General features: G+C 39.6%; 2 protein-coding genes across 6 annotated transcripts; both read right to left on the minus strand.

Annotated features, from left to right (window-relative positions):
• Positions 1 to 2,818: 2,818 nt before the first annotated feature.
• LOC115958031 lies at positions 2,819 to 6,485 on the minus strand. Its single transcript, XM_031076394.1, has 4 exons — positions 5,848 to 6,485; positions 4,744 to 4,802; positions 4,326 to 4,382; positions 2,819 to 3,328 (listed from the first exon to the last, which is right to left on the minus strand). The coding sequence occupies exons 1-4, from the start codon at positions 6,421 to 6,423 to the stop codon at positions 3,148 to 3,150; spliced, it is 873 nt and encodes a 290-aa protein (XP_030932254.1). The 5' UTR covers positions 6,424 to 6,485; the 3' UTR covers positions 2,819 to 3,147.
• A 14,685-nt stretch (positions 6,486 to 21,170) lies between these two features.
• On the minus strand, positions 21,171 to 25,372 carry LOC115955018 (cytochrome P450 714A1-like). Of its 5 annotated transcripts, none has more exons than XM_031073043.1 (6): positions 24,958 to 25,372; positions 23,587 to 23,652; positions 23,259 to 23,485; positions 22,606 to 22,856; positions 21,964 to 22,321; positions 21,171 to 21,804 (listed from the first exon to the last, which is right to left on the minus strand). In XM_031073043.1, the coding sequence occupies exons 1-6, from the start codon at positions 25,274 to 25,276 to the stop codon at positions 21,379 to 21,381; spliced, it is 1,647 nt and encodes a 548-aa protein (XP_030928903.1). In that variant the 5' UTR covers positions 25,277 to 25,372; the 3' UTR covers positions 21,171 to 21,378. The 5 variants fall into 5 exon arrangements, with proteins under 5 accessions (XP_030928903.1, XP_030928901.1, XP_030928902.1 ...); XM_031073041.1 differs by having other exon boundaries at positions 21,937 to 22,321; positions 24,958 to 25,370; XM_031073042.1 differs by having other exon boundaries at positions 21,937 to 22,315; positions 24,958 to 25,368.
• Positions 25,373 to 25,693: the final 321 nt, after the last annotated feature.

Here is a 25,693-nt window from a genome sequence, read left to right on the forward strand (position 1 = left end):
CAGGAATGGTAGCTAGCAAGCCCATGAGATTAATAAGAGGTAAAGCTAAAGTAAATGAGTCGGGGAAGCCCAAGAATAGAGGTAGTAAACCTAATGGGCTAACATGGCAAGAATGGCAGCCAGCAGGCCCATGGGATTAATAAGATGTAAAGGTAAAGTTAACAGGCTAGGAAAGCCTAAGGAAAGAGGTAGTAAACCCTATGGGCTAACGTGGCAAAAATGATAGCCAGCAAGCCCATAAGCATGGAGAGGAATAGCAGAAATAGAAGTCCAGTAGGCTAGATGGGCAGGAATTTCTACCCAAACAGTACCAGCCCATAAGGGAATGAAGGGAGGCAATGTAAGCCCCAAAGCCCACACATCCTCCATGTCGTGAAAGATAGGCACAAACCCAGTACACACAATAGAACAAGACAATGCAAGAATGGCAGGAACGGCATGGAAGTAAAAGAAGACAAACCAAAGGGTAGTGGAACTCACACAAAGGCCAGGACACCACCTACTTGTACTCAGCCAATACAAGAGAGGTAGGCCCTTGGTCAAGGGATTCAGAGGATCTGGTTTGGCGGTGGGGAGAAAAGAGGTCTATTATGAGGTTCCTGCCGAGGCTTCTTTTGGAGAAATGCCTTGCTGGGATGGTATTTCGCCCAAAAGAGATAAGCATGGCCGGGGCCACTTGATACATGCCATGGGGGTAGGTATAGAGAGAGCCTCCAATCCTTATCCATGGGAGGTAAGGCAAAAATTAGGAGAGGGGAGAAACAAAACAAGAAATTTTGTCTCAGAATGGAGAGTGGTGCAGCAAGCACACTCTGAGTAGAGGTAATGGCCAAGCAACCAATGGGTTAGTGGGCAAGCTTGGAGAGATTCCCACAAGGAACCAAAAATGGTTGGTGAAGCCCTAAGGACAAAAGGGAGAAATCTCATAGAATTAAGAGGTATAAAAATGAGGAGAGGTAGCCAAGAAGGGACAACAACAGAGAGAGGAGACAGAGAGAAGAGTAAGGAAGAAACTAAGAACTAGAGAACAAAAAGAAAACTAAGTGGTAAAAAAAAGAAGGAAGAGAGAAAACATGGCAGAAATAGAGGCATGCATCAGTAGACCACCTTTTCTCTCCTTCATGACATTCCAACCCTCTGAGACTCTATGAATCGGAACCTAAAACCAATTAAGCCCTTTCTCCAACATGGGTAACTTCAATGGCAAAAGTCTGTAACGATGTTATCTGTATTGGGGTTTGGTTCCCTTTTTGGACCCGTTCCTACTAAACGAATTAGCCCAGTACTGGGAAAGCAAGCCATTTCCATTACAGTTACTTAGAACCATTGTTACTACTCGACGGTGGTGACTTTTAGTTTCTTTAACACTTTCATTGTTATTCTTTTCCTTTTTTTGTCGTAGAGTTTTATATTATTAACCATTTTGCTATGATATCTTTTGCTCATTCTGTTGTATCAGTTGCTCTGTTGTAACCCTCTTTTATTTAATCTACGGTATTAGTTATTCTACTGTACTAGTTATTTTATCTGCGGTATTAGTTATTTTCTGTTGTATAAGATATTCTGCTATAATCCTTTCACTCAGCATATTTTATTGTAGAAGTCATTCTGCTGTAGAATCCCTCGCTGTGCCAAATAATTACTCTATCATGACCATATCTGCCGTGCCCAACGTGTCACACCTTTCCCAAGCTGTTTCAACATTGGGCATGCTTGGCTTGCGCACAAGCTGGCCTGCGGTATAACTCCCAAGGGGCCAGTCCCGACTCCCATACCCATCAACTCACAAGCCTTGGTGCAGTAAACGGGCCCAAGCCCATCAACGTAGAAAGGCCCCCACATGCGGAAAGAGGAGTCATTTTGTTGGCAATTATGTCATATTTTCAGTGTAATGTTGATATATTTTTATAAAATTACATTGTTCTTATGTTATTAAAATCTTGTATTTTCTTTTTTCTCTCTAATATAAGTGATGAATTTACTTATATATCCTTCATCTTTAGGTTATTTAAGACATATAGAGAATAAACCATTTGTGAGGATCACTAGAAACAAATTGCATTCACACACTACATTATTTACAAAATATCTCACCTTATATAATAATTAAATGTAAAATGCATTATATTTCCTAAAAATAAATAAATAAATAAACCTTACAAAATTTAAAACAATTTTTGATAACAAATACTTTTTTTTTTTTTTTTGAGAATCTTTTGATAACAAATACAAATAGCTTAATTTAGAAAATAATCAAAATATAATATATTGTACCAAATATACTTTGTTAGAAAATAATGACATCATTTGAGAAGGATTTGGGATTAACACTAATTAGAAAATAATCACATCATATGATAAGTCTAGTATGCTATTCCCCAACTCCCAGGCACATTAGGAAAAAGAATACTTGCTCATTCTCGAGTTCTAGTAGTCATAATAATAGAAATGAATACAATTTGATACAAATTCCCGAGTACTTTAATTTGATAACATGAACTTGATTTTTAACAAATATACTTTGTTAGAAAATAATCACATCATATAATAAGTCTAGTCTGCTATTTTTTAACATGAACTTGATTGTATCAAATATACTTTGTTTTTTTTTTTGAGAGAATCAAATATACTTTGTTAGAAAATAATCATATCATATAATAAGTCTAGTCTACTATTTTTATTTTTTTATAGGATACTATTTTCATTTTTTACTTAACCAAAAAAAAATCCTTAAATTTTGTGTACATCATCCAGGCCTGCGACCAGTGTAATTAATTTTTATGGAAGCCCCAACTCCCAAGCACATTAAGAAAAAGAATACTTGCTCATTCTCAAGTTCTAGTAGTCATAACAATAGAAATGAATACAATTCGATACAAATTCCCGAGTACTTTAATTTGATAACATGAACTTGATTTTTAACAATCTGACACATGAACTTTGTTTCAACAATTTCATGCACGAGTTTAATTTCTAACAAATATTTTGTTTGACTTTGTGAATTTGACTAGGCAGATCTCTCAAGTCTAAATTAACAAACAGAACATTCACATTCAGACTCTTTCAATATTTCTAATATATCCGACCGACAAAACTCGTCATCTATTCGTACTAATGCATGAACTGAGGCTAGAGTGTGGCTCGACTTCATGAATTCTTAACCTTCAGAGATGCAGAGGTTTCTTTAAGCGCTGGAGCTAACAGGAGCTTTCGACCAGCACGTATAACTAGTTGATCGCCTTCATCATAAGTTGAAACCTTCCTTGAATACATCATTGTAGTGGAGCCCAAAATGTCATCTCCAAATCCACATGCTTTGAAAAACATCCTAACAAAAAATTTCGGGAAATCACCAACACCAGCCAAATGTTTTTAAGTTCTATGTCAAAGTAGAACTATGTAATATCATGTGCATTTTTATTCCTTTCTTAACTTCTATACAGCACATTCCCAGTGGCATTATGGATATGGAAGTGACCTACAGCCTGAGAGGGATACTGCCCAAGTTCAACATGACATGGTAACCTCACCATTTCCTATGTTAACTTAATTTTTCTAACTTTCAAGATATGACGAATTTTCTAAATACCTTTTTTTTTGGATAAGTCAATTTTCTAACTACTTACTGCTTGGAGTAGGTAACAAGCGGCAAGATTGACATAGATAACTAAAATACTTCCAATTATTGCACTGGTGAGAAATTATGATTTAATTATAGTTAACAATGGGAATGAATATATGTCAATAGTCCTAATTAGTTGATGAGATCCATAGTCGACCCAAATTTAATCAGGATTTAGGCTTAATTGAGTCAACCTGATTAAATAACCCAAATGCTTAAATCAATGTCAAAATTTGAGGATGGTCGTAACCTTCACACTTGGGTTTTTATTAATTTTTTTCCCTCCATCCAAGAGAGAGAGAGGGTGGAGAAGAGAGAAAAATAAGGAAAGGTTTTTTGTTGATAATTTGATAGTTGGGGGAGAAGGGATTCAAACCCTAAATGTCTTTATTGTAAACATAAGGAAATATCAATTCAGCTACAAGGCACTTGGCAAAAAAAAAAAAAAAAAATGAAGGCCATAATTAAAAAGAAATTTCTACTTTCATCAATTAATCTTGCAAATTATTTATAACAAACTTCTCTAATTTATTTGGGTAAGCGTGGATAAGTCAGAGAATCTAAAAGATAAAAATTGATAAGATTTCTAAAGGACAGTATGATATTCAATCCGATATTAAGGGGAAGTTTATAAAATTAAAAAGAATAAATTTTGACCCAAGCCTTGAGATCTTAAAATTCAAGCAGAGTAGTATATAAGTACCTCTCTTTCTCTGAGCAAACCGCTGCTATGTCATATATGTCTCTACTTGCAAGCATCCTAGAAGAAGGTGAATGTTACACTTAGATATTATATTTTATAAATAAAGATCATACAATTATATGAATTGGATCCTCCAGCAATCACTGGTATTAAGATCACCAAAAATTGGATGAACTGGATTAAAGTAACTTACCAAATAAATGATTAGGAAGGAAAGAAAAGAAACTCACAAGAGATCAAAATTCCTCCTTTTTATTTTTTTTTTAAAATAATATCACAAGAGTTCAAAGTACTATTAACTCAATGTGAGAAGTGTGATATCAAATGAAGCAAATCAGAATGTTTACTAACCCCAAATTTGCCGGTTAGTAGGCTACCTTAAAACTATGATCAGTTATGGGAAATTGTACTGACTAACCTTACAATTCTTTTAAGAATCATTCTGCCTATTCCCATTCCTCGTAATGAAGGGATAACCTGGGAAACACTGAAGCACAATTATAAATATATATACATGCTCACTATCTAGTTAAGGTAAAAATGATAATTGAAAAGCATAGAAGAATAATATCTTCGTAACTAAAACAAAAAGAAACTGATAGTTATATTTTTTCAGTTCAGTAGAGATGTAATGACCATCCTGAAAGATACTGACACAGCATTTCAGTAGCTTAACCAGTTAACCCCATGTAGTCATTGTGGAAATTGAATAAAATCAGACAAAAAACATGTGCATGCAATGTGACTTTTAAGTTTTAACACTTGAATTATACGAGCCTAGAAAATTCATGTTTCACAGAAATCCAAGGACTATGACAATCTTGTCCCTTGCACTTTGCAGACGACCGGTGGACCAATTTCCCAAGTGTGGGTCTTATTGTGTGTACCAAAGCAAATGGAACTAACAAAAAATGAAAAAAAATATCCATGACTGAAAAACAAAGGCCTAGAATTATCTCCAGAAAAGACAGGATTTGAGGTAGAGCATTCCAGTCCAGTGAGCATGATTGGAAAAAGCATGATGAGGAAGTAAGTAAATTCAATTTTGAACATCTTAATATGTGACATTGGTTACTAAACTTGGAAGATCCTCAGAGTGGAATGCATCATCACTCTGGTTTAGTAATTGAATCCACCGACATATGGATGGAGAGATGCAGTTGTTGGTCCTAATGACTAGCAATTCTAAGCTATTAAAAATAAAATTGAATCATTTAATTTATGTAATCTTGTTAAAGTAGACATTAAATTAATCCATCTATATTCATTATTAAAAAAATTCCATCAATAATAAGATGGGGCAATTCAAGAAAGGCATCCGTCATCACAAAAATGTTTGGAAGGCAATCTGCCACACCCCTGCACGTACACGTACACGTACACCACATAATAATACCAAAGAACAATAATTCAAAGATGAGGGAAGGATATGCAAATTATTAAAAAGGTACTGACATAATAGATGATATGAAACAGTAGAAATGGATAGAGTAGAGTGTGGTGGATGAGGATATACGTATACCATGACATCGTAGATGGAAGCAGTCAATCCAAAATCGGAAACGGCGCGGCCAAAACCCACCAACTGGGCGTTGAATGGCGTGACAGGCATGAGTTGCTGGAACAAATCTTTAAGACCCAGACCCAGACCCTGAATCTGAATCTGAATATTCTCATTACTAGTAGTATTAATCTCTGATGAAGATTTAGTGGTAAATAATAAAACATCAGTGGGTTTGCAGAAGACGGAGACGACAAGAGAGCTGTGGGAGAGAGCAGTGCGGAGCTTGTGAATATCGACCGCTTCCACAACATCAGTATCACAGCCCAGATACTTAGGGAATCGGTGGCAAGAGTGATTGCAGGCACTATAGAGGTCTCTCAGCTCCTCGGAATTTATGTGGGATGGGTTTGTGGATACGTATATTGGCACTTTTTCTTTTTTATTCTTTACCGACACTCTCTTTTCCTTGTCCCCTTTGGCTTTGCTTCTAATATTTCTGCTTACCCATCTTAATTCCATGCACTTCCCTGGATAAACCCCTAGAATCTGTCGCGTGCTACCGCCAACAACAGCAACCTCCATCTCTCTCTGCATAGTCCATCCTTGTAGATAAATTAAAATATATAAATAGTAATAATAATAATAATAATAAACAGAGGAAAGGCAGGATTCTCAATTCTCTGTGTCGTAAACACTTTTTTTTTTTCTTTTCTTAAAAAAAATGGCAATTTCTAATTAAACCAATTATTCATCAATCATGACACATCAACAATTATATATATATATGACAAAAAAAAAAAATTCATAAAAAGTTTCGTGTCAAACACAAACCTATTGATTTATTTTTAAAAAGAGAAAGTTAAAAACGTCACGTGACAACTAAAACAAAAAATCAAAATAAGTTAAAAATGGCTAAATAATAAAAGAGAAAAAAAAGGGAAATTATAATTATTAAATAATAAATGCTAGGAATATAACTTTTGACACGGCTTTGTCACAACTTGTCCATGTGACAAGTTATGAATATTGAAATTGTGGTCCTAGCATTTTTATTATTAAATTAATACTAATTCATTCAATATTCAAAGTTGAGCTTGAATAGTTGGAGAGTTGAGGTATTTTAAAAATAAAATAATAAAAATACATTATCGGCCCTTAAATTAAAGTTTGCATACTAAATATTTTTGGTTCTTAAAGTTTGTTATAAGGGAAATAGGCATCAACGTGCTTACTAGTGGAGGTCAAGGAGATTTAAATCCAAGACGGAAGTCTTGTCAACCCAAGACTTGGCCACTAGACCACTTGCCATGTCGACTGGTTCTTGAAGTTTCAACTTCAAAAAAAGTGTTATTAATCCTTAAAGTTTAGAAAATGAAGCATTGTTAAAGGCCTTGCAGCTGAATTGACACCTCCCCATGTACAAAGCGTTGGGGGGTCTAGGGGAAAAAGAATTCGAACTGCGGGGTTAGCAGCATGTTGTAATTATTTCTCCAAAAAAAAAAAAAAATGAAGCATTGATGTGACAACTTTCTTATTATTAAAAAATTACACAATATATTTTACACATTTTGAGTTTTTCCCCAAATCAAATTTGTGGAGAATATATACCGCATATTAAGCATATGTATTAATTCTCTCATAAGATAAGTGCGTATATATCACGGAGTCCACATATTTTAGGAGATAAATTTTATATACTGAAGAGGATAAAATATGGCTTGACAGGCCTAATTTAATGGGCCTGATGGATTCGGGTTCGTGGGCCAACGAAGAGCTAACCCAACTTGCGCCAAGGCCCATCGTGGATAGATACAGCAAAAACCCTGGATGAAGAGTACTTGCTGCCTACACTTGAATCATCCTAGAATCCCAAAGAAAATAGGAATCCTAGAGCAAAAGGAATTCCGGAAGATACGCACGCTGAAGGAAGATCTTCTCTACAAGGAAAGATCTTGCTCACCACGTTTGGAACTATTCAAGTAGAGTCCTATAAGGAAAAGACTTCAACACCAAGGAAGAGGTGCCAGCTTTCTACTACTATAAAAGCCCCAATATTCTCACAAATCAAGGTACGCATAATTTACCCCCTCTAGCACTCTAAAATTGTGAGAATAGTTCTAACTTGGCCTTCAGAGGGTTTTTGGCCGACACCACACCGGTGCTCTCTGTTAGGTCTTCTCTTTTTGTTGTGCATGTGCTACTTCGAGCGCGCGAGTACTATGTGACCTATTGGTGATTTTTTCGGCATCATCAGTTGACGCTGTCTGTGGGAAGCGTTTCACGGATTGTAAGCCATAATATCGCTTCCCGGACAAAAGAGTTGCATGGTGCTCACTCGCTCAATGGCAACCACTAACGACGTTCAAGAAGAAGAACCACCCACAACCGCACCCAAAAAACAGGTTAAAACTCTCGTCATTACCGTGGAGCGTCTCACCAAACAAAATCGCGACCTGGAAGAGCAGCTGAACCAGAAAAACGCAGCACTGAATAACCAAGGAGCGGATCAAGAAGGAACCAGCGCTGAAAGAAGCAATCAAGAGGGACCACAGGCCAGTAATGCCCTAAGTAGACCGGAGCGACAAAACGTGAGCCTTCCCTCCCTCACGGATATGGCTCCGCCACCTATTATCGCAAAGATGCAGGCAATGAAGGAGCAGATGGAAGTTATGATGAACGCTCTCAAGGGACGATTATCCAGCGATCTTGACGACCTTGTTAGTCGAAATGACTCACCATTCACCGCCTCCGTCAACTCCTTCCCCCTACCGAGTAAGTTCCGCATGCCACAGATAAATAGTTATGACGGGGTCAAGGACCCTCTAGATCACCTGGAGACCTTTAAAACCTTGATGCACCTTCAAAGAGTAATAGATGCAATCATGTGTAAGGCCTTCCCTACAACGCTGAAAGGAGCGGCAAGAATTTGGTTCAGTAGGTTGACGCCTAACTCTATCAGCACCTTTAAGGAGCTAAGCGCACAATTTATTGCGCACAATTTACTGCGCACTTCATCAGGGGACATAGATACAAGAAGTCTACGGCTTGCTTGATAAGCATCAAACAGCGAGAGGAGGAGACACTGAGATCCTACATATCCCGTTTCAATAAGGAGGCACTCTCGATCGACGAAACCGACGATAAGATGCTTGTAGCAGCATTCACTAATGGGCTGAAGAAGGGTAAGTTTTTGTTCTCTTTGTACAAAAATGACCTAAAGACCATGTCAGAAGTGCTTTACAGGGCCACCAAGTATATGAACGCTGAAGACGCGCTGCTGGCCCGAAAAGAAAGACCCAAGAAAAGAGAGAGGCAAGAAGACACACACTAGGATCAAGGCCGGAAGAAGGCAAGGACAAGAGACAGGAGGGATGAAAGACGCCCTAAGCCCCTGGGAGGAAGATTCACAAGCTTCACTCCATTGACCGCCCGTATAGATCAAGTCCTAATGCAAATCAAGGACGAAGGGGCTCTGACGTTCCTTGGAAAGCTGAAGGGTGATCCCAACAAACGATCTAGGGATAAATATTGCCGCTTCCACCGTGACCATGGTCATGACACGACCGATTGCTATGACCTAAAGTAGCAGATTGAGGCCCTTATCAGACAAGGAAAACTGCAGAAGTTCGTCAGTAAAGAGAGAATAGATCCACCCCCAGAAGACCAGCACCCCCAGCGGGAGAATGAGCGACCGAGACCCCCCATAAGGGATATAAGGATGATAGTGGGAGGAACAGCTGCCACTAAGTCGTCAAAAAAGGCTCACAAAACCTACTTTAGGATGGTACAAAATGTTCAGCTGACGGGAACCGTGCCAAAGATAGCACGAAAAGAAGGCCCCGTTATCGGATTCTCAAAAGAAGATGCGCGACGTCTTCACCACCCACATGACGATGCGCTCATCGTCAGCATACGGGTAGAAGACTACAACATGCACCAGGTGTTGGTCGACAACGGCAGCTCAACAGATGAGGATCGACAAGAAACGATTGATTCTGACAAATGCCCCGCTCGTTGGTTTTGGAGGGAGCCGGGTATTCCTCCTGGGCACGGTCACATTGTCTGTTGTGGTAGGCGATTACCCCCAGCAAATCATCAAGGACGTAACATTCCTAGTGGTCGATTGCTCGTCTACCTACAACGCTATCCTCGGACGATCCACACTCAATTCGTGGAAGGCTGTAACTTCAACCTACCACCTAATGATTAAGTTCCCTACCGAATATGGAGTGGGAGAGCTGTGCAGAAGTTAGGTGGTCGCACGTGAATGCTATGTAGCCATGATGGAAATGGAGGATCAAGTCCAGGCCATGAATATAGAAGAGCACCAGACAGTGAGGGAGCCGGTAGAGAAACTTGAAGAGATACCCCTTAACAATTTCGATCCTGACCGAACGACCAAAATTGGAACCCTTGCTAATCTCGCAATCCGTCAAGAGCTCATAACCTTTCTTAGAAGCAATTGAGACGTATTTGCCTAGAGCCATGAAGACATGCTAGGAATAGACCCTTCGATCATGGTACACAGATTGAATGTATCGCCCTCCCTTCCACCCGTCCGACAGAAGAAGCGAGTGTTTGCCCCCGAGTGAGATCAGGCCATAGTGGAAGAAGTCCACAAACTACAAGAGGCGAGCTGCATTAAGGAGGTTTATTATCCTGACTGGCTGGCAAACATGGTGATGGTTAAGAAAGCTAGCAGGAAGTGGAGAATGTGCATGGATTTCACTAACTTGAACAAAGCCTGCCCCAAAGACAGTTATCCTCTCCCACGGGTCGACGTTCTTATGGACTCTACGGCTCAGCATCAGCTGTTAAGCTTTATGGACGCTTTCTTAAGTTACAACCAAATCCAAATGCACGAAGATGATCAGGAAAAAACTTCATTCGTAACCAGCTAAGGCCTCTTCTGTTATAAGGTGATGCCATTCGGCCTAAAAAATGCAGGCGCAGCGTATCAGAGGCTTATGAACAAGATGTTCGCACAGAAAATCGGGAGAAATGTCTAAGTCTATGTTGATGACATGCTAGTAAAAAGCCGAAGGGAGGAAGATCACTTGGAAGACCTCAAAGAAACATTCAACACCCTTGGCTCCTACAACATAAAGCTCAATCTGGGAAAGTGAGCCTTCGGAGTGACGGCGGGAAAATTCCTAGGGTTTATGGTGTCTCAAAGGGGCATCGAAGCCAACCCAGACAAGATCCGGGCCATAATGGAGACGGCGCCCCCAAGAAATGTGAAAGAGGTACAAAGCCTAACGGCAAAATAACAGCATTGAATAGATTCGTGTCAAGAGCAACAGACAAGTGCTTACCCTTCTTTCACACATTGAAGAAATCTTTCGAATGGACTACCAAGTGTCAGCAAGCATTCGAGGAGTTAAAAGCTTATCTATCTTCCCCACCGCTGCTAAGTCCCTCGCAGCCAGGTGAAGAGCTTTTTCTCTACCTGGCCGTCTCCCCCCTGCCGTCAGCACCGCCTTGATTAGAGAAAAGGATAGGGTGCAGAAGCCTGTATACTACGCTAGCTGGGCACTTCGCGGAGCTGAAGAAAGATACCCGCCCATAGAAAAACTCGCTTTCGCATTAATCACGGCAACCCGTAAGCTTAAACCATACTTTCAAGCCCACATGGTGATCGTCCTAACCGATAAGCCCTTAAGACGGGCAATGAGTAGTCCTAAACCGCTGGTTGATTGGCATTATGGGCCATAAAGCTGAGCAAGTTTGACATCCAGTATCGACCACGAACCGTTATCAAGGGACAGATTGTTGCGGACTTTATAGCAGAATTTTCGAGCGATGAGGGCGAGGGGGCAGATGAGGTTCCCTAGTGGAGCATACATATGGACGGATCATCCAACAGACAGGCCAAAGGGGCCGGCATCGTACTACTATCACCCGAGGGGGACATGGTTGAGTGTATGGTCCATCTAGACTTCCCCACTACCAATAATGAAGCGGAATATGAAGCGCTCGTGGTGGGGCTCGATCTTGCCAAAGCAGCAGGGGCCGAGAGTGCGGTCATTTATTGCGACTCTCAGGTCTATGAGTGCAAGAACAAGAGGATGCGGAGGTATCTTGATCAAGTAAGAAAAAGAGTAAGCGACTTGAAAGCCAAAGTCATCCAGATCCCCAGAGGAGAAAATGAGCAAGCCGACCGCCTTGCCAAAGCCGCTTCAGGAGAACATATGATCACCCTCGGTAATGTACTCTCTTTTATTCAATTCTATCCATTAATAGATCCCCAAGATGTACAAGAGATTGGCTCCGAGAGTAATTGGACCACACCATTGGTTTCATACTTAAACAACGGCGTCCTGCCAGACGAGAAGGAAGCCGCAAGAAAACTGAAGGTCCAGGTAGCAAGATTTGTCTTGATAAAAGATGTCCTGTATAAAAGAGGTTTCTCCCGTCCATATCTGAGATGCTTAGGTGCGGAAGAAGTGGACTACGCCATGAGAGAAATCCATGAGGGTATCTGCGAAAACCACTCAAAGGCACGGTCGTTAGTACACAAGTTGATCCGAGCTGGATACTACTGGCCTACAATGCTAAAGGACGCATAAGCTTATGTCAAATCCTGCAACAAGTGTCAGAGGTTTAGCAACTTCATTAAGCAACCGTCCGAAGAGCTGACCCCGATGATGACACCTTGGTCGTTCGCTCAATGAGGACTAGACATCATGGGCCCATTCCCAACAGCGGTCAGGCAGCTAAAGTTTCTGGTAGTTGGCATAGACTACTTCACTAAGTGGGTAGAAGCAGAGGCCTTAGCCACTATCACAGAGAAAAACATCCGAAGTTTTGTCTGGAGAAATATCATATGCAGGTATGGGATACCTAGAGTACTGGTCTCTGACAACGGTAAGCAATTCGACAACAACGTGTTCAGAGATTTCTGTTCGGAGCTAGGGATCAAGAACCACTACTCATCACCCGCGCACCCACAAGCTAATGGGTAGGTCGAAGTCACGAACCGGTCCTTGCTCAAGATAATCAAGACTCGGCTCGAGGAGGTAAAGGGTATCTGGCCAGACGAGTTACCAAGCGTTTTGTGGGCATACTGGACTATAGTAAGAACACCCACTGCAGAAACGCCATTTCGTCTAGCATACGAAAGTAAAGCTGTCATTCCCGCAGAAGTGGGGCTTGCAAGCTATCAGGTGGAGAACTACGACAAGGATGAGAACGAGAAGGCCATGCGCCTTCAGCTCGACCTGGTGGACGAAGTCAGAGCGGCAACAGAGCAAAGGTTGGTGCGTTATCAGAATCTCATGGCGAAACACTACAACTCCAACGTCAGGCATAGAGACTTTCAGGTCGGTGATCTTTTACTAAGAAGGTAATGGGTGCCACTAGAGATCATTCGCAGGGGAAGCTCGGCCCCAATTGGGAAGGACCCTACAGGATCGCATCATGGCAGAGGAAGGGCACCTACCACCTGGAAACGCTGGATGGAAAAAAGCTACAGCACCCATGGAACGCGAAGCACCTACGAAAATACTACCAATAGAAATAATATGAAGAATAACAATGATCCCTAATTTCCCAGTTTATTTAATCTTTAGCTACAATTACTAGTTTTTCTTGAACAATTTTTACTACAATCTTTATGTGCCTTTTTAAGCCCAAGGGGGCAGGTACTTTTTTCTACAAACACATTTTCTTTTAAGAGGAATATTCAGATACAACTATGGTTTTCCACATGAATTTTTATTATGAATGGATAGGTATAAACACAGGATCCACAGAGTGGATGAATCATCCAAGTGGGTGAAAATTACATGTCCAAAATGGATGAATATGAACAAAGGTCCAAAGAGTGGACGGATCATCCCAGGAGGATGAAAATTTGAAGTTTGAAATGGACGGATATAAACCAAAGTCCACAAAGTGGACGGATCATCCCAGTAGGATGAAAATTTGAAGTCCGACATGGACGGATATAAACCAAAGTTCACAAAGTGGACGAATCATCCCAGGAGGATGAAAATTTGAAGTCCAAAATAAACGGATATAAACCAAAGTCCACAAAGTGGACTAATCATCCCAGGAGGATGAAAATTTGAAGTCCGACATGGACGGATATAAACCAAAGTCCACAAAATGGACGGATCATCCTAGGAGGATGAAAATTTGAAGTTCGACATGGACGGATATAGACCAAAGTCCACAAAGTGGACGGAGTATCTCTGGAAGATGAAAATTATAATCAAGTCCAAAAAGTGGACGGATAAAATCTAAACGCCCACAAACATGACGGATTGTAAAAGATTCTTCAGATCAAGTGGACGGATAAAATCTAAACACCCACAAACATGACGGGTCGTAAAAAAATTCTTCAAAACAAGTGGACGAATAAAATCTAAACGCCCACAAACATGACGGATCGTAAAAGATTCTTCATATCAAGTGGACGGATAAAGTCTAAACGCCCACAAACATGACGGATCGTAAAAAATTCTTCAGATCAAAGAATGAACGAGTAGAAACAACATCCTCAAGGTGGATGGGTCATCCAAAGAGGGTGAAAATTTTAAAAAGAAACCCAATAAATGGACGGATGCAAACAAGGTCAGCAATCCGGACAGACATGAATAATATGGACGAACCGCCCTTAATATGGACAGCTCGAAAATATCAGAATGCAAGGTGCAAATCTAAAAATCCAAAAAACTAAAATACTCAGCAGGACGACTATCACAAGTAGAACAAAATAAATGGATGCATTCAACAGAAACAACAAAACTGAATAATGTTAAGCCCTTAAAAGGAAATGTTTACATATTATCCACAACGGATGAAAATTGTTATCCAAATATATATATATATATAAAATAAAAAAAATTATTATCTAACTACAGCAACTGTCGGACTTGAGTATCAACCGTCTGCTCTACAAAGTTGTCTGGATAAGGGGCTGCATCAGCGACGGATTGATGGGCTACCTCCGCGACAGGCTGTACTTGTGCATTCTAGGCTTGTGTTGACTCCCCGTCACCAAGAACTTCATCATCAGCAAAGAGGTCGTCAGTGTCCTCTGAGGCAACGGGCCTGACGGAGATTTGAGCTTGGTCCTCAACCTTGATGTTTGAAACGTCCAAGTTTGGGTAGGCCTTCTTAATTTGATGGATGGCGTCATCGAAGCCTTGAAGGAATGAGTCTCCTAGCTCTGAAATCAGGGCGTCGGAGTCACAGTACTCACGTATCGCAGCCTCCCGAGCCTGTTGGACCTCATCCTTCAGGTCTTGTATCTCCTTGTCCTTACCTTCGAAGGCCTTCTTTGCCTCCTCCGTACTCTGCTCAAGACTTTTTCTCACCTTTTCTGAAAGTTCAAGCTTTTTCTCCATCTTGGGTTTCCAATTTCGCAGTTGGTTCAACTCATCCTTCGTCTGCTCTGCCTTCGCCCGTACTCGTTCCAGGGTTGTCTCATGGCTGAGACATCGTCCCATCAGCCCTTTCATCATAACCATTCTTTTGGAAGCAAAAGTAAAGGACGATGATAAAGGTGACGGGTTGGGTTACTTGAGTAATTGCAAAAAGGCCCGTCTCCCCCATGGCCTCAGTAGAGTGATTCCCCAAGTCCTTGTAGTCCTCCGATGAGATAATGGACGAAATCTGCTCCAAGGCATGTTTAGAATCCTCCCGAAGGAGGACGGGCAGCTTCTCTTGGTTGGTCGACGGACCCTTCATGAGGCCTTTGCTGACCCCGTGTTTCGCTGGGGTGGATGTCTTCATAGCCTCAACCATAAGCCCTACGATGGGTTCTAAGGGGACTTTGGCCTTTTTGGTAGGACTGTCCCCCTTAGCTAGCGGTTTCCTCTTTACAGATGGGATACTCGGGCTCGTCCCAATGGGAGCCACGTCACCTGTTTCTTTTTTCTTTGCAGCCTTAGACCTAATCAACGCTCTCCTCTTAGCATCGTCCATTTCTGAAAAGGAGAACGGGCAATGTTAGCTACCAAAATGAAAATAAAGACCGTTCAAATAAGAATAAAGACGACAGACTTACGTCTTTGAATTTTTTCCTCGTACTTGACGGCTACTGGCGTTGGCTCTAGTCCATCGTAATACCAATGGATGGTGTTAAGTGTAACCAATTTTGCCCAAGTCCTTTCTTCCGGCTGCGTCTTAGAAAAAAAAAAATTCGAAGAAGGCAAACTCCTTAATATCAACTTGGGGGCGTCGTCTAACTGCAAAAGAAGAAGAACGGTTAAAATTTTCAAATAAGATATGAAATGAACGGTTAAAAATTTTTTTATATACACTAGGACGGGTGCATACTGGACGGGTGCAATATGCCCCAAGTCATGTCGATGGGCATGTGCTCCATGTCCCCTGGGCGACACATTCAACTGTCACCTTCCAGGAAGAAGTAACGGCTCTTCCAATCCCTATTTAAGTCTGGTGTGTCGTAAATAACCTTCAACAACGGACTCCTGGGTACAAAACTATACATCCCCCTCGACCTGTCAATCTCATTCGGACAGTAGCTGTGATGCCCCAATTTGATTGATTGTATGATGTGTGTGGGTGTGTGATGAGTCCCACATTGAGTATTTACTGGGTTGAACTGGGCTTTATTAACAACTACAAAGAGCCTCAATTATGACTAGTTCTTTTAAGGTATAGCGCAGATATGGCTAGCACTTTTCCTTGGATCGTTACATATGGTATCAGAGCCGGCCCGGTAACCCCGTGTGGGCTCAAAGACACTACCCCACAAAGTGGGCCCTAACGAGGACGTTAGGGATTTAAGTGAGGGAGATTGTGATGCCCCAATTTGATTGATTGTGTGATGTGTGTGGGTATGTAACGAGTCTCACATCGGGTATTTACTGGGTAGATCTGGGTTTTATTAACAACTACAAGGAGCCTCAATTGTGACTAGTCCTTTTGAGGTATAGCGCAAATGTGGCTAGCGTTTTTCCTTAGGTCATTACAGTTGAACAAGAAGAGGCTTCTGTTGACAGTGAGGAACAGATAGTAAGATCCGTCATAGGTGCTGATGGACTTAGGGAGTTCATCATGCTACCAGAATGGACGGTGAATAACTTCGTGTCCACCATCAAGGAAAACAACTTCAAAACATTTAGAGATAACTACCAAATTCCGAATAGCATCCCCATTCGTCTGCCTTATTAGTCCGAGAAATGCTACTACGACGGAGTCGAGGGTGTCGGAGTATATGAGCAGATACTGAAGGCAGGACTTAGATTTCCGCTAAGTTCCCTTCACCGTGAGCTCCTTAAATACCTAGGACTATCCGTCAACCAAGTTTCCCCCAATGCCTGGAGGGTCTTCATAGCAATGGAGGTCCTGTATGGTGCCATGACCGACGGTGCCAGAAGGCTGACGGTGAGGGAGTTCCTTCATTGCTACTGTAACGACCTAAGGAAAAGCGCTAGCCACATTTGCGCTATACCTCAAAAGGACTAGTCACAATTGAGACTCCTTATAGTTGTTAATAAAACTCAATTCAACCTAGTAAATATCCGATGTGGGACTCATCACACACCTACACACATCACACAATCAATCAAATTGGGGCATCACAATCTCCCCCACTTAAATCCCTAACATCCTCGTTAAGGCCCACTTTGTGGAGTAGTGTCTCTGAGCCCACATGGGATTACCGGGCCGGCTCTAATACCATATGTAACGACCCAAGGAAAAGCGTTAGCCACATCTGCGCTATACCTCAAAAGGACTAGTCACAATTGAGGCTCCTTGTAGTTGTTAATAAAACCCAGTTGAACCCAATAAATACCCGATGTGGGACTCATCACACACCCACACACATCACACAATCAATCAAATTGGGGCATCACAATCTCCCCCACTTAAATCCCTAACGTCCTTGTTAGGCCCTACTTTGTGGGGTAGTGTCTCTAAGCCCACATGGGATTACCGGGCCGGCTCTGATACCATATGTAACGACCCAAGGAAAAGCGCTAGTCAAATCTGCGTTATACCTCAAAAAAACTAGTCACAATTGAGGCTCCTTGTAGTTGTTAATAAAGCCTAGTTCAACCCAGTAAATAGTCGATGTGGGACTTATCACACACTCACACACATCAGACAATCAATCAAATTGGGGCATCACAATCTCCTCATAATCCATCCCGTCACGAATAACTAATTGATTACTAGACGCACTAGACATTTCCTACATGTGACGACAAAACCTAAGACTATCTAGGAATTATGACGGGTGTATAAAATTTAGAAGAATGAATTAAAATAAAAGGGGCCAAAAGTATATCTGTAGGATTTATGGGAAGGAAGCACTTACCAATCGTGTGAATGAACAGAGGAAGTATGGCGATGACGGACGTAACGACTAGACGAGGTTGTCTCTGACAAGTATGATGGGTGCGCTCTAACAAGTGTGTTTTAGCTAAAAATGGAGAAATGAGAAAGGAAGACTTTGTTATTTATAGAGGAGGTGCATAGAAGACGAAGCGACGCTTCGATCCAAGATAAAATCCAATCAAAGGGCGATGTGTGTCATGCTTCATAATGACTTCCAAATAGCTTGTCAGATGTTGGCGCAATTCACGGTGCCCGCGTTCACACCATCATCTCTTTAGCATTACTCCGTCATCTCTTTAGCTTCACACCGTCATCCCTTTGGTATCACCCCATCATCCCTTTAAGCCAAACCATCATCCCCCGAGCTTGGGATCGTCACCCCATGAGTCCTTCCACTCATCTATGACGGACCCATAGGGTGAAGGGGGCAACTGAAGGGGATAAAATATGACTTGACGGGCCTAATTTAATGGGCCTGAAGGATCCAGGTTCGTGGGCCGATGAAGAGCTAACCCAACTTGCGCCAAGGCCCATCGTGGATAGATACAGCAAAAACTCTGGATGAAGAGTACTTGCTGCCTATACTTGAATCATCCTAGAATCCCAAAGAAAATAGGAATCCTAGCGCAAAAGGAATTCCAGAAGATATGCGCGTCAAAGGAAGATCTTCTCTACAAGGAAAGATCTTGCTCACCACGTTTGGAACTATTCAAGTAGAGTCCTATAAGGAAAAGACTTCATCGCCAAGGAAGAGGTGCCAACCTTCTACTACTATAAAAGCCCCAATGCTCTCACAAATCAAGGTACGCATAATTTACCCCCTCTAGCACTCTAGAGTTATGAGAATAGTTCTAAGTTGACCTTTGGAGGGTTTTTTGCCGGCACCACACCGGTACTCTCTGTTATGTCTTCTCTTTTTGTTGTGCAGGTGCTACTTCGAGCGCGCAAGTACTGTGTGACCTATTGGTGATTTTTTCGGCATCATCATATACATTAGATATAAAAGATAATTATTAGAGCAGTTGTTAATAGTAATTACTCACTATCAAACAATTTTAATTTTTAAACGAAAAAATAGTCGTATCATTTTTTTTTTCTCTACAAGCTCTTGGCAACCTAGTTGATGAATATCAAATTCCCATTATAGTTTTCTAGTCATATTTATATTTACACCATGGTTATTTGAGTTTGGGTCTTATTATAATATGAGATAGGTGGTAGGGATTTAATATGTGATCCATAATGAGTAGCTATTGCTAGGAAATTTTAAATTCTTATTGTGAAATTTAATTGGATTTTCCTATTGATGAAAGAAAAATTCATTTGATTAAGCTTTAGGAATTTTTCTTATAAAATAAGTAATTAGGATTCCTAGTCAAAAAAAAAAAAAATGCATTTCTTGCTCAAAAAGAAATACAAAAATTAAGGTTTTATAAATAAATTGTGTTGCAAAAGATTTGATGGCTTTGGCCCAGGGGCCTCCCCTGAGGGGAGAAGAGAAGAATTTCAAAATTAAGGGTGATACCAAGAGAGAAAAATAAAGGAATTTTCTTTAGAAAAACAAGGTACAATACGTGTATGTGTGTGTGTGTGTGTGTGTGTGAGTATAAAAAAGCAAGGGGTATTTTCTTCTCATAAGGAAACTAAAAATAGGGTTTTATCTAGGAAGAGGTCGTTTGGGTGCTACTACCACAAAGAGTTATTATGAATTCCTAGAAAGAAAATATTATTATAGTTGGTATGAATGTTAAGTTAGACACAAACTTGAGAAAGTATCATGATTGATTTAATAATATTGGATTTAACATCAAATTCAACAATGGTTGAGTAGTACCCCAATATCTGAAATGATTATACCACTAAAATTTCTGAAATACCCCAATATCTACATTCATACATTTCTAAGAGTTGAGTATGGTGATCGATATGATTTTTCAGTGTTAACTCATAACTGAAGGTAGGGTTGGCAATTCATGTTCGCAGGTCGGGTTCGTGTTGTGTCAAGCCATGAGTATTCGACTAAATGGTTTGACTCAAACCCGACCTGTTTAGTAAACGTGTTAGGAATCCTCAACCTGAACACAACCTATTTATTAAACAAGTCGACCCGACTCGACACGTTTAACTCGTTTAATTGACAAGTCATATAAAAGTCAATACAAATAACTCGTTTAATAAACTATTTGTTTAATAGGTCATACCTAACCTATATAAATATAGTAATAAACATATAAAAACAACCATAAATTAAGCAATAATATAAAAAAAATAAAAAATAAAAAAACTAATAACTTAATAAGCTAAACAGGTCAGATGGGTTCATATGTTGAACATGAACCCAACCCGTTTATTAAACTGGTTAGCTATGTCAACTCGAATATGACCCAAATCCGTTTTGCCTCAACCCATGACCTGTTTATAAACAGGTTAGTCGTGTCGGGTTCGTAGGTCATGTCAGATTTTGCCACCCCTAACTGAAGATAACTTATAAAAGAGAGCATATATCTTGTTGGATTGGAGGTTATGTAATGCGGCAACTCATAAGGCTACTAAATTTGCACTACTCTCCCATTAGTCTTTTTTTTTTTTTTTTTTAATAATGGTAATCTCACACCAGTGTAAGGCAAATTACCCTCCCTGTGTTCTCTTTGTTGTTTAATGTCATTGCAGCTTATCAAAAAATAAATAAAAATAAAAGAGAACATCTTAATTGTTTAATTGTCAATTTGTTTTCAAAATAATGGCTCAAAAGGGCTACATAATACTCAACATGTTTTGCAAATTGAGCTAATGACTTCATCTATCCATCTCTCTCTCCGTAATTACTAAGATTTTTTTTTTTTTTTTTTCATCTCTTAATGAATCACTGTGTCTCTAGTATCGCAATTTTTCCTCTTTTTTTTTTTTTTTATATATATTTTATATTTTTATTTATTTATAAGTTAATCATTTATACATACAAGCATTAGAAGAAGGATTAGCACTGTCTTTGTGTAAGACGAGACTCCCAAACCCGAAGAATATGAGAAAAAGTAAATACTAAATAGATGAAAGAAGTACAGATTGGGAATATGTACAAATACATCGATCCATTGCGTGCACTAGAAAGTAGAAACAGCAAGAGTTTCACTTTGCCTAGCTAGTACTATTAGAAAGGAAAGTTGTTAAAATTGAAGGAGGAAAAGAAGAGAAAGGCGAGGCCTATATATAAGTGTTATTCATTGGCGGAAGTTATATCCTTTTGATGAGGATATGAACACCGTTTCCGGGCTCTACAATCATTTTATAAGCAGGAGAATGTTGGTACGTGGGAGATAGGGAGAAAGCAAAGTTGGAGACAATGAGAGAGAGGAGAACCTTCAATTGAACCATAGCAAAGTTTTTCCCCAAGCACAAGCGAGGACCCAGTCCAAAGGGGATATAGGCTTGGGGAAATTTGCAAGCCTTGGAGACACCGTCGGTGAATCTGTCTGGTCTGAAATCGTTGACGTCTGGTCCCCAAATATTGGGATCCCTGTGCAGTGTTGGAATGAGAGTCCACAAGCATACACCCTTGGGGATGACAATGTTTCCAACTTGGGTCTCTTCAAGGGCCTCTCTTGACACGAAGGCTGCTGGTGGGTATAAACGCAACACTTCTTGAATCACAATAGTCACCTGTACAGTACGTACGTACGTTGAAATTAAATTTTCCTTATTATAGATATACTTATATAAGCTAGATAGAGAGATTATTATTACTTATTAAACTGTAAACTAATGTGTGTATATATATATATATATATATACCGTCTTCAAGTTCATGACTGAATTTACATCTGGCAGGCCATTTGGGCAAACTTGAGCGACCTCCTTCCTTATACGATCTTGCCACTCTGGATGTATAGCCAGTAGTAGCAAACACCAGGAGGCCGCAACAGCAGTGGATTCGTGCCCGGCAAAGTATATGTTCTTGCAATTATCAACTATGAAGCTCTTGGACTTGGCTGAATCCTTGCCCAGACTTTGATCAGTCATGGCTGCCTCCATTATCAACTGCAATAGATCCTTTTCAGAAGAACATGTCTCTAAGCATTCTTGTTCTCGTTCTTTCACCACCTTCCAGATCAATGACTCGATCTCTCTCTCCAAATTGCTAATCTCCTTTTGCTTCCCCGTTTGAAGAAACCTGCCACTTCATTAATCGTCAAGTGTCTTGCCAAGATCCATTGAATTACAGGTTTTTTTTTTTCCTTAATATTATGAATCTGCATCCATAGATGGGAAAGGAGCCTAAAACTACAAGTCTTATAATTGCATCGTTACAACACATATATTCAATTGTCATATTTTGTTAACTCTTAACTCAAAATCAACTGTACGTACGGATGATAAGCATGTACAAAAGATTTGTGAATAACATATTTTTAATGAATTATTAATAAGAGGACCATATGTATATTCATATTTATAACATACCCGAAACTCGTGACCCCCAAAAGAAAGCCTTGCTGGGAAATAGCTTTCTGAAGGCTTCTAAGCTTTAAGAAAATTTCTTTGCCTTTGAAATAAGAGCTCCCAAAACAAGCCCTTGAGATCACATCTGCTGATACACTCTTTAAATCCTCATCCACTTGAATGTCTGCTGTCACACCACCTTGATCTTCGATGTAGTCTTCCCATTTTCTTAACAATGGTTGTGCCGATTCAAGCATTAGCCCCACCATACCCTGCCAATATTTAATGTTATCACTTGTCCTAAAAGTTATGATGGTGGTACTGGGAATTCGAACAGTTGTACATCTTTTATTACAAATTAAAATTTTCATGAAATGGATCGCGCTTGTTAAAAGAGAAATTTGGTCTCATTAAAAGTAAAGAGAGTGTTAGAATAATGGTAAAATGATCGATCAACCTTTTAGAACTGGCAATGATTTATCATTATACATCATAAATGTACATACGGGAAAATTATATTTTGTGCTGACTCAACTCTCTCAAGCGTTATTTAGCCCCACCATTCCCTACGGCCAGTAAATATCAATTAACGATCCCGACTAGATCCTATTAGATTAATTTAAATTTAAAGTATGGAGAAACCCCACATAAATTGAGAGATCTTGTTCCACTACCTTAACTTTGTCCATGAAGAACTCTGGTGCAACAATTTTCCTTTGTTGTGCCCAAATAAGGCCGTTGGACCTCAAAATGCCATTGCCGAGCATGGGTGCAAGTCGCTTTGTCACATAATAAGGCTTACCTAAGGCCAAAGTGATACACTGGTTCATTTCCTTCACTAGCTCCGGCTGGTTTACATACAAGTGTTGCCTCATACCCGTCGAATAAGTATATATCAGACCTGCATGCACCGTAAATATATAACAAATTAAATTTGATGATAGGCAAAGGCCACCAATTGAAGCGAGTGGCAATAAATCAAGAATCCAAAATTTAACAGACCACAACCAATTCTTCTAGTTTTGGACTTCAGCCCAATCATTGCCAGCTCCATACCAGGCCCACTTTCTATAAAAATTATAATATTAAAAAAAAATACAGCATATTTCGTTTGGGTTTTTAATTATATGACTTATAATTCAAACCCTTCATGCACAAAATATTTAGTAGTTCAAGGAAGAAAGAATTCGAGTTTTGGGTTAGCAACATATTATAATCATCTAAAAAAAATTTTAAGATCATATTCAAGGATTTTAATTGCTACTATTTTATTATGATATTTATTCTGATATATATTATATAATGATTATTGATCTTTGACCTAAAAAGGAAAACAAGTATTGATCTTTCAATAAACTACTAAGTTGTTATAAAAAAAATAATAATAATAAACTACTACATTTATTGTGTTACACAATATTATAGTTGAAAAATATAGATTAAAAATATTAGTCATTGTCTTAGTCTATTAAAAAAATTACTATAAGAGAATTCCGGTGCAAATTGCCGACTTTAATTAATATAATATTTGAAATCACTGGGGGTGAGGATGAGGATGTACCCAAAATCGTTGCTTTTGCTAATGGTAATTGTCGAACTCGACAAGTCGATGGCATCTGCATTCTAAATCTAAAATAAAAAAATAAATTTTGTATTTCGAATGATAATGGCCCGTTTCGTCGGGGGTCGGTGCCTAGAGGCTAGAAGTTAGAAGTGAGCTGGGGAGGGCCAGGCCAGCCAGAGTGAACTTCCCCCTCAAAATCTGATTCTGATAGATGGTAAACAAAACTGAACTTCAACAAATTTATAAAAGTTGGAATCAGCACCAAACTAGTTCCAGATACAACAAAAACAGTTAATTTTATTCTTCTGTCAAGATCTTAGAAAAAATAAATAAAATAAAAGCACCAAACTACACTTCAACTGGCTGGAACTGGAACACGTTAATTGTTTTTGTTGGGTTTTGACTTTTGACTTGGAACTGTATCCTCTTTAGCATTTCAATTTCACAAGGACTATCAAAAATGAAAAGGAAATAAAAGCGAAGAATGGCATTTGCCCTTTTACAGGGAATGCTTAATTTACTAATCAATTACCTTTAATTACCTGTGCTGAGCTGAGATATATACATATACAGGTAAAATTATAGTGAAACCAATTAACAAACTGATTAGTATCATATATGGATTTAAACTTTAAACGACAGTGTAAAGAACACAAATCAAGTGAGCTTTCGATATGTCTTAAGCTAGTATATCAATAATATATCATGCCATGAATCATGAATGGTATTATATATAATTTATTACAGAGGTGGACCGACGGAAAGAAAATTAGAAAGTGGAAAAGAAAGAAGTACATATTTATTCATACCGTATTCTTTTCTCCAATGTTCAAAATATGGGAAGAGGGTAGAAGTGTAGTCGTGGGCTAGAATCTGATCAGCATGATTTGAGGCTCCTTTGGTGGCCTGGAATTGGATCTTGTGCATCTCAGTAAGATTCCCATGTAAGAAAGAAGGTGGAGGCCCTTTGATACCTTGCATTTGTAGCTTCTTCCTGATCTTTTTAGACTCAAGCCACACACGGTTGAAAAGATGAAATAACAAGCCAGACAATCCCATAAGAGCTACCCAAAAAATGGTCCTCAAAACAAGGGGAACGACCTTCATCATCTCCTCCATTCTTTCCATTCGATCACACTCCTCTCTCTTCGACTTATTATTATTGTGTGGATGCCACTTGCAACTATATGTGCATATATATATATTGGTAAGAGAGGCCCCAGGTGATGACATACGAACTATTTGGGAAAGAGAGAGAAAAAAACCCCAGGTGATGGATAGAAATATATATAATTAAGAATATCAGTTTTTTAGGTTAATTATAAACTGCCCACTATATTTTATGGAGTCATTTATAATGTTCATTTCAAACAATTAAATTTTGAATTAAACATCATAATTCAAGTTAAATGACCATGGCTTCTGAGTGGAATTGTAATGTGCCTTTGTATTAGAACCATTTTCCTCTCTCTCTTATGTGTGTGTTTGTTTCTAGAAAAAAAAAAGTTGAGTGTGTAATGTTTCTCAACCAACAAAAAAAATAAA

This window comes from Quercus lobata, chromosome 8 (assembly GCF_001633185.2).
Source record: "Quercus lobata isolate SW786 chromosome 8, ValleyOak3.0 Primary Assembly, whole genome shotgun sequence".
NCBI lineage: Eukaryota > Viridiplantae > Streptophyta > Magnoliopsida > Fagales > Fagaceae > Quercus > Quercus lobata.

What these genes read in the sequence shown, in the direction of transcription:
- LOC115958031 (XM_031076394.1), bottom strand. Translation starts at nt 6,423, where the DNA reads ATGCAGAGAGAGATGGAGGTTGCTGTTGTTGGCGGTAGCACGCGACAG. An exon ending in CTTCCATCTACGATGTCATG is followed by an intron (nt 4,803 to 5,847) that starts GTATACGTATAT and finishes AGTGTTTCCCAG; the next exon opens with GTTATCCCTTCATTACGAGG. An exon ending in ATTCTTAAAAGAATTGTAAG is followed by an intron (nt 4,383 to 4,743) that starts GTTAGTCAGTAC and finishes ACCTTCTTCTAG; the next exon opens with GATGCTTGCAAGTAGAGACA.
- LOC115955018 (XM_031073041.1), bottom strand. Translation starts at nt 25,276, where the DNA reads ATGGAAAGAATGGAGGAGATGATGAAGGTCGTTCCCCTTGTTTTGAGG. An exon ending in ACATTGGAGAAAAGAATACG is followed by an intron (nt 23,653 to 24,957) that starts GTATGAATAAAT and finishes TAATTTTTATAG; the next exon opens with AAAGTGGGCCTGGTATGGAG. An exon ending in AACTAGAAGAATTGGTTGTG is followed by an intron (nt 23,486 to 23,586) that starts GTCTGTTAAATT and finishes CGGTGCATGCAG; the next exon opens with GTCTGATATATACTTATTCG.